The sequence below is a fragment of the Lissotriton helveticus genome, chromosome 8 (assembly GCF_964261635.1).
Source record: "Lissotriton helveticus chromosome 8, aLisHel1.1, whole genome shotgun sequence".
Lineage (NCBI taxonomy): Eukaryota > Metazoa > Chordata > Amphibia > Caudata > Salamandridae > Lissotriton > Lissotriton helveticus.
Window position 1 is genome coordinate 930,995,918 of NC_136069.1, and position 12,173 is coordinate 931,008,090.

The following is a 12,173-nucleotide window of genomic DNA, read 5'->3' on the forward strand; positions in this document are numbered from 1 at the left end:
TTTTCTTATCCTTTTGTTTACCTTCCCCTCTTCCTCACTCGTTAGTGCAGTGTATAATCTAGCTCCCTCCATCATAACAGTTCTCCAAGTTTTCTGTTCTGTATTCCACCTGCACAAGTGCGTATGGCTTTCTTGATCCTTCCTTGAAATCTCTCGCTCTGCCTAAGGTGGGCGGTGTGTTCGCTTCATATTGTATAGATGTTGGAGGCGGCTTCATGCCATTCATAGTCCTACTTAAATGTTTAATGAGTCACAAATTAAATGTGTCATAACGAGGAAATGTCAAAGGATCATCCTTCTCAATCATCCTTCTCAGTGATCTCATGCCATTGCTTGAGCCAAATACACATATGAACACCCACTTCTATTGCAGTAATAAGATCTGGCACACCCTCAGATGGTGCTTCTTCCCTCTTCTTGTTGCGCTCCCCGTGAAGATGGACCGGAGGTCGGGATCCCCAACTTCGGGCCCCGGTGTGGTGGAGGAGGAGGGGAGAGTGCCACCGCACTCCCCTGCAGTAGCGGGAAGGCAGGGGGAGGGCCGATGCCCTCCCCAGAGGACCCGCCGGGCTGAGAGCAGCCTCCATGGGCAGACCAGAATGACAGGCCGGCTCCCGCGGCAGTACGTGAGGGTGCTGGCCAGTCGGGGAGCCGTCGAGGGCAGCCGGGGCGGGGCTCCCTGACCTGCCCTCAAACGTACCTGACAGCAGGGTGCCCTGGTGAGAACGGGCCCGAGGACCCACAGGAGCAGCAAGGGGTGGGCTCCCCGGGTTGTAATCGACGTACCGGTTCACAGAAGAGGTCTGGGTGGGACAGGGCCCCCAACGAATGCTGGATGCGGTGCCTGGCCGCCCAAAAAGGCAGCGCGGCTCTCCACAAAGCAACAGGAGAGCCGCTGCTCTATTATAAGCGCTCTGCACACAAAGCGTCCCATAATGCCTTGCAAAACATGGGGATTGCTGTGTGTTTTGGGCGCAAGGTGGCCCACAGAGGAGGGGGTAACCCCCTTTTGTTGAAAGAGGTGCAGGGGGGCTGCAGGAGCAACACAGACTCCCCTAGCATGATGATGAACAGTCCCACTATCAGTCTCTGGGGTACTTACAAGAAATAACCCCTCAAGGGTTAGCCATGTTTTTTAAAGCAAAATCAACGCTGGAACTTTTGTTCTGCACCAGGGAGTTGAAACTTGAGACTTCACTGGAGAGTGTAAGGTTAAACCTGGATGGTTACAGAGATGACACTCCCTAGAGGTGGCAAGGTGAAATTGCACAGTGGTGCACTTACATGATATTGTTTCTTTTTGGGACCAGAAGTTTCATGTGAATAGTATAACCATAAGCAAAGTGGGGTTATGTTGCTAGAAATTCCTGCTAGGGTGTCTGGCTGTATATGCTTAATCCTGTGACTATAACTGTGATGCCTTATATGGGCTTTTATTGCAATGCATTATAACTGTTATCAGATATGTTAAGTACTGTCATTCTAAGTGATGCCCAAACATGTATTGTTGCTGAGATAATGGGGTGGGCCGCCACTGAGATGGTGCCAGTGGGCAAGGCCCTCACTCCAGGTTATAGTGAACCTACTGCATTAGGGGGCAAGGTAATGTGCATACATGGGAGTGGTGGTACTAGGCCCCAACCCCCCAGCGGGAGGGGTGGAAATGTAATTCCAACAGCTTATGTTTATTTGTAAATTGTTGCACAGTATTGAGTAGTTTTTGTGTTTAATAAATGTACTCTTCCTTTATAGTCCCCATTTATTGCAAAACTTGTGGCAATATCACGGGTGGCGGTTGCTGTAAATCAGTTACTGGATTGTGGTAGTACAACAAAAAATATCAAAATGACCCCCTAAAGTGATGCTATTGAAACTCTGCTTTTGAGTTAAGTTGCCCCATCCCTTGACTTCATTTCTTTTTATCGAGGATGTTCCTTTTTAGGTTTTGCGTGGCTGTTCGAGCAGTAGCAGCTCCCCCTCTCTCTCCCCCCAGCGCCTTGAGACCCTCACGGGTGAGTAGTGCGCTTTACAAATGTCTGATTGATTGATTGATTGATTGATTCTATGGGGCCACCTAGGCTACAAAGAAGTAGTCTGAAGGTGGTAGTTGCAAACTGAATTTCAAGGAAAGTAATTTGCTCCCCCAAGCTCAAAAATCCAATTAATGTTCTAATCATAATTGCAACATACTTGTAAATCATGTAGGCTTTGCAAGACGACAAAGATCATTATTAAGCCTATTTTGTGAATGCATATATCCAATTCAGCTGTATTATAGAAATTCTAGCCATTAAATTGCACAATATATGGCGTGAAGATCTTTCCATTTCATGGTCCAGGCATGACTTTCTCCAATTTCGCCACAATTCATTATCCAGCTGATTTATCTGGCTTTACTTTATTTCTGTTTAATTTCTCCGACACGTTATTTTTCTTTAACCTCTGCAGAAACAATTCAAAGTGAAGTCCAAAGAATTTAATATGCGACTTGGCATTGTATGGTATATCCAACTGTTTTATAGAGTTCTCCACAGTCTAACAGATACATTCCACCTCTCTGAGTTTATTTAAGAAAAAGCAATGTCTTTAGCTGACGGAAAACCTCAAATAGTTGTACACCTTGCAAGTGCTCTAAATGAGGCTATTTCAAAGGAGGGCAACCTGGATGGGAAAGTCTTGACACCTGAGAGATTCTTGCTGAAATGAGTGGTTGGAAGTAGGTCTTTCAATGTGGAATATTATGATTGATTAATTAAGAATGTACGTTTGGGATCAGGTCGTGGGAAAAGTATATCCAGCACCAAGTAGTGCTTTATGGACTATACATATCGATTTGAGATGGATTCACTGCCTGACTGATAGCCAGTGCAGCAAGATATAACTGATGTAATATCTTGGTACCTCAGGAGGTTAGCGGGCGATTGGGCATCAGCAGTGTTCCCTGGCCAATTCAGCATGTTGGGTAATTAGGTAGACCCAAATAAAAATAGTTATTGCAGTTTAACCAAGCAATTATCAATAAGGCTTTGATTGAACTATACACCTCCTTGAGAAGGAAGGGAGCCACTTTCTGGAGCATCCAGATTTGGAAGACGCAAGCCAGGGAAACAACCACCATATGAGCATTACCTCATAATGCAAAATCAAGCTGAATGCATAAACTCCAAAATGGCAGACGGAATCAAATGAAGTTCAACAAGGTCTGAGTGTCTCAGGGCGAGCTTCTGTTGATCAAATATGGTTCAGGCTACTGCAAAAAAGAATATCTGTTTTATTTTTATGAAATTGTAGATCGTTATTTTACATCCACATGATACAGCCAGGCCTTCATCAACACTGTGATCAACCCAGAAGATAGTTTGAGTGTCTCCAGCCTAAGTGAAATATTAAGGTCAGTTTAGCTACTAGTGACATGAGGCCTCGTGAAATCAATAAGAAACATTGTGATCCAATTTTAAACGTCCATCATTGGAAATAATTGCATTGTTTTCCCTTATTCTGTAATTTTGGGGGACATCTTGATCACCCCCCCATTGTATGGTTTGGTGATCTCATTCTGAAAGAAAATGATTTGAAGTAACACTATCATATTAAAAATATTAAAAATACTTTAGACGATGAATAGAATGGATAGAAAGCACACCATCTTTGCTAGTACATAGGCAGAACAAAGCCTTATTTATATGGTGTCCTATTCAGAAAATATAGTTAGAATTCTACTCCCTTAGGGCCTGATTTCAAGTCTGGCGGTCCACAGACTTCCAGACTCGCAGGGCACGTCGGTGCCGGTCTTCTGACATCCCTATTAGGACCAGGGTGGTCGGGCCGCCCTGGGACCAACGCAACCGTCCGAGATCCCTAGTGGTGGCGCAGCAGTTTTGAGGAACTCCTAATCTAGCGGGTGGTTCAACCACAGGTTTGGCGATGTGGGAGTGGGTCGGTCCAGCTCCTCCAAACTCATAATGAGATCCTTAAGTTCTTCTTTGCATTTCAAGTTCAATTCTGATTAACAGCGATTTCACAGAGGATTCAAACCTCTCACAGAGAAATTGTTCCAGTCATAAATTCTCAGGAGGAGTTGTGAATTATTTTGTGAACTACATGTTCCCCACACGCAAATAATTCAGTCTACATAGCGGGCATTTATACATGTGTAATGGACCCCTGCCTGCTCTTAAAAAATATTTTCTCACACATTCACAAAGGGTAAGGGGTGCCCTGTGGACCCCTTCCCGTTTGCGAGTGGTTTACCACCTACTTGAAGTAGGTGGTAAACTGTGAGTGTTTTGCGGTGGCAAAATAATAGTCCATGGGCAGTGAGTCTCGCTATTAGGAAGGCGAACCCCTGGCTCATTGCGAGAGTCGCAAACAATATTTTGCACGTCGGTGACTCTCAAAATAGCATTTGTACCTGCCATTACCCTTTTTTGCGGTCGCAAACCTGCCGCTCTCCTGTTTGCGAGTCCAACTTTAATGTCTCATAAATATGAATACATACATACAACGTAAATCCATTCACTTTCAAGAACATTGCTCATCGTTCAGCTGAGTTTCATTCTGCTTCCCCACTATAAACACTAGACGGACATAACAGCAATCTTCTTCCATCATTGCTATTTAAATCAGACTCCTGTGCTTGCACCATGGTAATCCTATGTTTAGTACACAACTGCCATGTTTAGCATGTTGAGGGGGTCTCATAGCCTCCTTGGTCGGATTCTCTTCAATACCTTTACTCTCTATCATAGTGCCTTCCCATCACTAGTGGTACAAAAGGGGGTGGTGATGGCCGGAGCATCTGAACCAATCAATCACTCACACCCAGTCAACAGATCTGGGTTTAATCCATCACCGTTCTTTAGCCCACTCTGCCACCCCAGTTCAGACATATGCAAATCAGTCTTGACCCTGTGCCTCATGGGAACAGTCCAGCCCGAACTGCCAAGCCATGCCTTCCCTGGACCGGAAACAAGCTTCCGAGGACCGGTTTCTGGCATTTCAGCCGTCTTCAGCCCATCACTATAGGCACGTTCTTTCACAATGACAAGAGAGCAAGATGCTGTAACAACGGCAATTGCATATATATCTTCATTTCTGGCCTCCTTACTCTGTCAGAGAACCAACCCAAGGACTCACGCTTCCATCTTGCAGTCCAGTGAAGGCAGCAGTGCACTCTCCAATAACTACCTGATAGCCACTAGGATCTGGGCAGTTGAACATCCCACGTACGCACTATCCCTGAACCCCTAGACACGTAACGCATTCCTCAATGACAGAGTCTTTATAAAGTGGCACATTTCCAGATATGATATACATCGGCTGAGGTAATTCAAACTATATCTACTTTTATTTGGTGTTAGCAGAGACTTTATGTCATTCGCAACACCTGTCCCCCAGGGCAACCACTATATCATGCGACCCTATGGTTGCAAATCACAGGCAAGTGACTTATGCCCTGCCAATCTCTCTTCCATAGAACAACCCTCAGCGAGGCAGCCTGCCCCTCTGATAGTCATTGGGCCCCTACACAACCTGTCTTTAGAAGAGACAGGCAAAACAGCATTCAGAGTAAGTCTGCAGTCACCAAACAACCGAGGACAATATTGCCAAGTAGGAAGAACGAAGATCCTCCACTCTGGTTGCGACAGGAGAAATGCCGCGCTCAGTGAAGGAGTATTGCTGAGTCAGTGTGTCAAGGGTCCATCCATATGAAGGGATGTATGACATTACAACGCATGCATTTACATCGCATGCCTTTACAACGCTGTTTTTACAACGCATGCCTTTACAACGCATAGTGCTTTGGGGCGCTGGATAGTGAATAGTTTAATTTACTATTCCAACTCCAGTCCCTGCGGATAGTAGGGAAGGTGTTGGATAGTAAATTAAACCTATTCCCTATCCTAGAGCGCCCCCCAGCGCAATGCGTTGTAATGGTTTGCGTTGTAAAAGTTGCGTCGTAAAGGCACTGCGTGGTAAAAGTTGAGTTGTAAAGGATGTTTCCCTTATGAAGTCTATGTTTCAGCCCATACATGGACAGCTAAGCATTACAGCCTTGAGGGTGGGATGGAAAGTCTTATCCTGAATTCTCTTCCTCACACTTACAACAGCATGCAGAAACTGCTCCAGTCTGAAGCATACATGTGATGAGAACAATCAGAGAACCTTACCTTGTGTTCGGTTTGAGGTTCTCCACTGTGGAATGTGTTTGATTTGTTCTTAAAATAGACTGATCCTTTCCAGATGTCCCTCCGTTCTCTTTAGAAATAACTTTGTACTCTAAATGTAAGCAAGAGAACAAAAATAATCAACCTTAAACTGATCTTCTATAAATTATGCTTAATATTAATCCCTAGGTTTTAAAGAGTTCTTTTCAACAATATTTAAAGTGTAGTGCTGACAAATGATTGTGTATTTGTTTAAACTATTTTTGTATCTTTGGTCCTACACTTGTTTTCCTCCCATTTTAATTACTCAACTTACCATCAAGGCGTTCTTGTGTTTGTCACCCCAGCAGATTCCTCACTCTAGAGCAGCAGTTCCCACAATTTATAGAACCAAGATCCACTTTTTAGAAAAACAAACTTCTGTGACCCACCTACATTTAAGGGACGTGATACGGGGGATTTTTTAAAGTGCCTAAAACATCATGTGGTAGTGCTCTGTCATTTACAGAAAACACATTTTCCATTGAAATGGCCACTGCACTTGCACAGACATACAGTTTTATTCTATGTAGCAATCAATTAATGATGTGTGGAAATCGAGTTTCTGTTAATATTTGTCATTTGTACATCCAGCACCAAGTAAGCGTTTTGATTTGTTTTGATACTAATAATAGCTCACACTTCAGAATTTTAAAAAAAAGTGCTTCATTTTTTCTTTCCTAACTGCTGGATCCGTACAGTTCACTTACAAGTATTTACATTTGTTGTATATTGAAAAAACAACATCCTACATTGTCACATAATTAAATTTACTCTTCTCACTTTGTAGTCAGAGAAAGAAAAGTGAACACCAATCCCAAGTTAAAATATTAAGCAGCCTGACATTTGACTCTGTCTTTGAATCACTGGCAAATTCGCAAGTTAAACACAGAGGGCCAGGGGGCTTATTTACAAGCCCCTTGTGCCACCAGTACGCCACTTTTTTCCATTTTAAAAGTGGCGCACCGGCGGCGCAAGGGGCTTGTAAATAGGCCCCCAGATTTAAGGGGATTTGGCGTAGGGCAGCTAAATACGTCACCTTGCTGCTCTGCCCTAAGACAAAGTGAAAGGGCAGGACTGCACCGTATTTTCCTAACATGGTGCATTCCTGTCCTTTTTCCCTGCTTTGACGCCGTTTCAGCAGCCTAGTGCCAACGCAGGCACCCTTGCACACATTTTAGTGCCTCGTCAAACTTGTTCTGAATCATTCGGTGTGGATGTGCTAATGATACATCCTCAAGTTCAACACATTGTTTATCAAACACATCTGTACAATACATTGTTTTTAAATGTCTCTGTCACGCACTGGCAGCTTTTGATTTTTTTATTGTCACTTCTTTTGTGCTATGTCGTTTTTCAGGGTTTATAGTCATTAAACACCTTTTATTTTGCAATACACATATTTTGGCTGCAATTATATTCATGAATTAAACACGCAGCCTCGCTTTGCCTATGCTTGAGTTGTTGTGCAACATGTGCACTATTTGCAGCGTATAGATACAAATCCTGAACAATGTTGCTGCTCAGCTTACACAACCTGCATTTTACTGTAAATATGCTGCGGCGTCCTGCAGCTTAGAGAGAAGGCCCCTGAATCAACGTGCTGCTGTGCCCAGCACTTAATGCACCTTATATATAAACCTTGCCAGAAAACATGCTGCTGATTTTGCACTAAGATCTAGTTACTGATAACCCTCTCTGCTGCTAACTGTTGCGTAAACTAATTTTCCTTTTTTTTATTACGCGTGTCTTTGCTCTGCAACAACCGTTGCTGAGTTATGGAAATGTTTGCCAAAGAGTTATCGAGAAATTACGAAACAAAAGAATGGCTAGCCCCCTTGGACCCCCTGAGGACCAGTTGGGGGGAAAGATCAGCACCTCTACATCCAGGAACAAAAAACAGGAGGAGAGCTGGTGTAGAGAGCCAGTGGAACCAGCTTCCTGCGAAATTGACTGCCTTGGAGGTGAGGAGGTCTGCTCCTGGTAGCTAGAGGACGCCACCAGGACAAAGACAAGCACACAATTGCCCAAATTGGCCCAACGGAGCCCGAGTTATGGCCTTATAAATGTTGGTGACCATTGACCTTCTACAAAAGAGTGTGTAAGGCTCTGTCGCATCTCCTTTCAATTACACACTGGTTGGGGCAGGGCCCAGGGGGTTAGAGCAAGAATTATTTGGAGGGAAAAGTCACCCATGGGGCCCCCTCCCCATTTCAGCTTTTACCAAGGGGTCCCCCTCTTCCCGGGGGCTGATGAAAGCACGGGACTGGGATCCAAGCTCTGGGCCCCAGCACGCTAGCAGAGAACGTGGGAGTGCTGTTGTGCCCCCGCCCCTAATGGTGGTGGCCTTGCCCTGGCTCCCTCTGCCCAAATCCAGGGTAGTGAGGGAGCCACCGGAGGACACTGCACCCTGCTGACAGGGAGAGGGCAGGGAAAGGAAGACTTCTGGCAACGATGGAGCTGGTTGTCAGGGACCCGGCTGGGGCGGGCTGGAGTGGGCTCCCTGTATTGCCCCAACAATGAGGAGCACAGGGTGGTCAGGTGGGACCGGGCATCCCCCTCAAAGAAAACAAAAACAAAAACAAAAAAAACCACTGTTTCTGGTTGGAGCGCTCCATAATGCCACACAGGGCTTGTTGATAGTTTTTCTTACCTTGCAGTTGCCCATGGAGGGCTAGGGCAACACCAACGAACCTGAAAACTGTTCTGGAGCTGTAGGAGTTACAGCAGCCCCCCAGAAGTAAAGCTATTCAGACTGACCCTACATTTGCGGGGTCAAGAAATCCGGGACCCTCAAGGATTTTCTCATATTTTTTTAAAGCACTACCAAGGCTGGAGCTTTTGTTCTACAGTTAGGAGTGTAGCATTCTCTAGGGGCTGGTTCTATGGATGCATTTCATGCAGGCTGAAGGTGTACAAAGAAAATATATGGAGTGCAGTGCTCTCTAGAGGCTGGATCAATTGTTGCTTTTTATGTGGCCTGAAAGTGGTGCTCTCTAGGGGCTGATTTTATGATTGCATTTTATATGGTCTGAAATCATATAGGCAGCACACATACATAGAATGTGTTAATTTAAAATGTTTTATTGAAATAATAATGGAGACAGTGATTACTGTGTTATTGAAATAATAAAACTGACAGTAATAACTTATAAAGAATGATCTGCTTTATTGACATTTTGACTCCTTTGACTCTGGGGTGGGGGCATTGCCATGTCCATTTTGGGCAGGCCCCACCCCTACATCACTATAAAACAAACCTGGTTTCTAGTGGGCTTTCTGTCCCCTTCTGCCACCCGGGGTGGGGGGGCAGAAAGACTAGAATGTCTCTGGGGGGCATTTCCATGCTCCTTTTGGGCAGCACCACCCCAACATCAATAAAAAACAAAAATCCCAGTTTTCTAGTTGGCTTTCTGCCCCCGGGGGGAGCAGATTGGGGGCGGAAAGAATGTATTGCCCAAAACAATTAGGGGGCGAGCAAAGGCCCTTTCTCAAAGGGCCTCTTCCCCCTCCCTGGTGTTTAGTGGGTGGATCCTTGCTTGGGGATCGCCCTCCACTAGGGAGATTCTCCCCTTTCAAATGGTACCTCTCCTGTCTTCCTACGTGCCTGGGGGCTGAGATAGCCCCCTGAGCACATAGAAAGTGAAATTGATCGCTGATCGTCATTTCAGGGAAACCAGGGGAGCAGCCTCGAGATCTGGGGAAGCTCTTCCCCAGCTCCTGAGGCTGTTGAGAGAGACAGGGAATCCCTCTAGTTCCCGCAACAGAAGGACTCCCTGTGCCATGTGATCGGACGGCCAGGGGTAATCAAAACCATTGCAACATAAATTACTAAGAGAGGGTACCCCCAAAAAATTGGTGAGAGCAGCACTCAAACGAGCTTAGTTTACTCCAAGAGAAGAATTATTGCCCCATAGGGCAAAACCTGATTTGAATCCTTTGACTTGTGTACTAACTTACAACCCCAAGGCAAACAACATTAAAAAGATAATCTTGCGCAATTGGAGGCCGGTGACCCATCTAGGCATTCTAAAACCTTTGTTTGCGTTCCGCAAATGAAAGAACCTTCAACAATACTTGATCAAAGTAGTACAACCAGCACCAAGTAGAAAGGATCTAAGAGGGATGATGGGACTTACACCATTGATTGGGCACTTTGGGTGTTCCAACTGTGTAGCATGCCCCATGACAAATGATTCAAAAGCCATTATTCTTAATGGCAAAAAACATGTTTAATACAGTTTTTCAAACTGCAACACTAAAAATTATATTTATTGTTTGACATGTCCATGTGAAAACATTTCACGTAGGGCAGAAAACGTAACCCGTGAAAAATGTGCATTTTGCAGCATAAATCTAGAGTGTAATGCAATACACAAGGTGCTCCGTTGGTTCAACATTATCAACAGTACAACCATGATGAGAATGACATTCAATGGTCAGTGCTGATGGTAGTCTAGAATAGCAATAGGGTGAATCTACAGGTGACCCTTAAAAAACTCAGGGCACGCATGATTGAGAAATATAGGACGGCTGTCAAAGGTCTTAATGACCACGATGACATTTTAGCCTTAATATGACTGAACACACTACAGTTAGGGAAGTTATCCCATCACAGTGAGAGTACAGCTCCGTTAGAACCTCGAGGACAGGGCTGAAGGGATCCTTCTGTTTGGGTGTACCTTATCTGAATAACATGTGTGACATAGCTGGGGTGAGAGAAATGTAACTATTTTGGGTAAATAGTAGGCAGTTAGTGTAGAGGCTGTTGGAAACTACCCTCTCCTGCATATTGATGCATAAGTAATGTAGCACCTGCATGAACACGCTGTTACTGTCTGCAATATGTGCTCACTGTTGATAAAGTTTTTCCAATTGAATAACTGTACCTTACTTGCTTAGCGTGACGTGATACACTGTTGATAATGTTGTGCCTCTTGAATAACTGTTGTGTACTTGCTAGTTTGTTTAGCATAACACACACATTTTTATGATGTTGTCCTGTATACTGGTGTTCAGCTAAAGTAAGCTGACCATGCGTTCTTGATGTGATGATGAAGTGGGGTGTTTGGTTATATTAGTTGAGTTTATTTAGTAATTGTGGATGGTGATCACGAGTTTTGATGCATATTTAATGTTTAGGTTAAATAGCCATTTAAGGGGAAGTTACATTTTGAATAGAGAAGACTTAGTGCATTGCCCGTAGTAGTATCATGAAGGTACCCTCTTGAAACGATGTTCGATAGAAGTAGTATTACTTCTATCTTTATGACTCGTGATTTGCACATGATCGTGAGTCAACCAGCGCAAAGTTATTTAGACCGCATCTACCGCTCGGCTGACTCGATCGTGTAGAACAGCATAGAAGGTGGCTGGTCATTCGCATACGTTGGTGATGGTGTGAAGGTAAGAGCCAGATTGTGAAATAGGGGACAGGGTTGCCCACATAGTACTTCCAGGTTTTATAACCGTGGATCCCCGTTGTCTTTGCTTCCGCACACCGAGAGGGCATACAGTGATTTTCTCCATTTGTGAGGGTACCATTAGGATGACACTCAGTGCGCAGAAGAGGATACGTTGTCCCTAAGATGAGAAAGGTAACCAATGGTTTTCTTGTGTTTTTACCTCTCCTGACTGCAGATAGTCAACCTTGCAAGAGTATTGGGTTCCTGATCAGTGAAAGGATGACAGTAGTTTGATTATTACTTTTCCAGCTGGTTGATAACTGCAAGTAACACATCTACCCACGGAGACTGTCCAGGTAACGTGGCTGGACTTTGATGTCCAGTGCTGCTTGTCTGGGCGATGTAAGTGAGCTTTTTTGCCCCCTCGAGCTGGTGGGTTTGATCAGGGCAAGATTTAGCACAGACATATGGTTGTACGGTGGAGAGGTTGCTCAATGCATTTTAAAGTAAATTAATTGAAGGTGTGATTTCACATCTAATATTGTGGAGTCGCCTAGAGAAA

At 44.5% G+C, this 12,173-nt stretch overlaps 1 protein-coding gene across 4 annotated transcripts in view; it reads right to left on the minus strand.

Moving 5' to 3' along the window:
- Nucleotides 1–12,173, minus strand: part of ABI3BP (ABI family member 3 binding protein) — a 2,192,437-nt gene that overhangs the window by 152,059 nt on the left and 2,028,205 nt on the right. For all 4 annotated transcript variants that reach the window (XM_078657771.1, XM_078657774.1, XM_078657775.1 and 1 more), the window contains one exon: nt 6,171–6,279. In XM_078657771.1, coding sequence (XP_078513897.1) covers nt 6,171–6,279 — 109 coding nt within the window. The remainder of the gene's footprint in view (nt 1–6,170; nt 6,280–12,173) is intronic.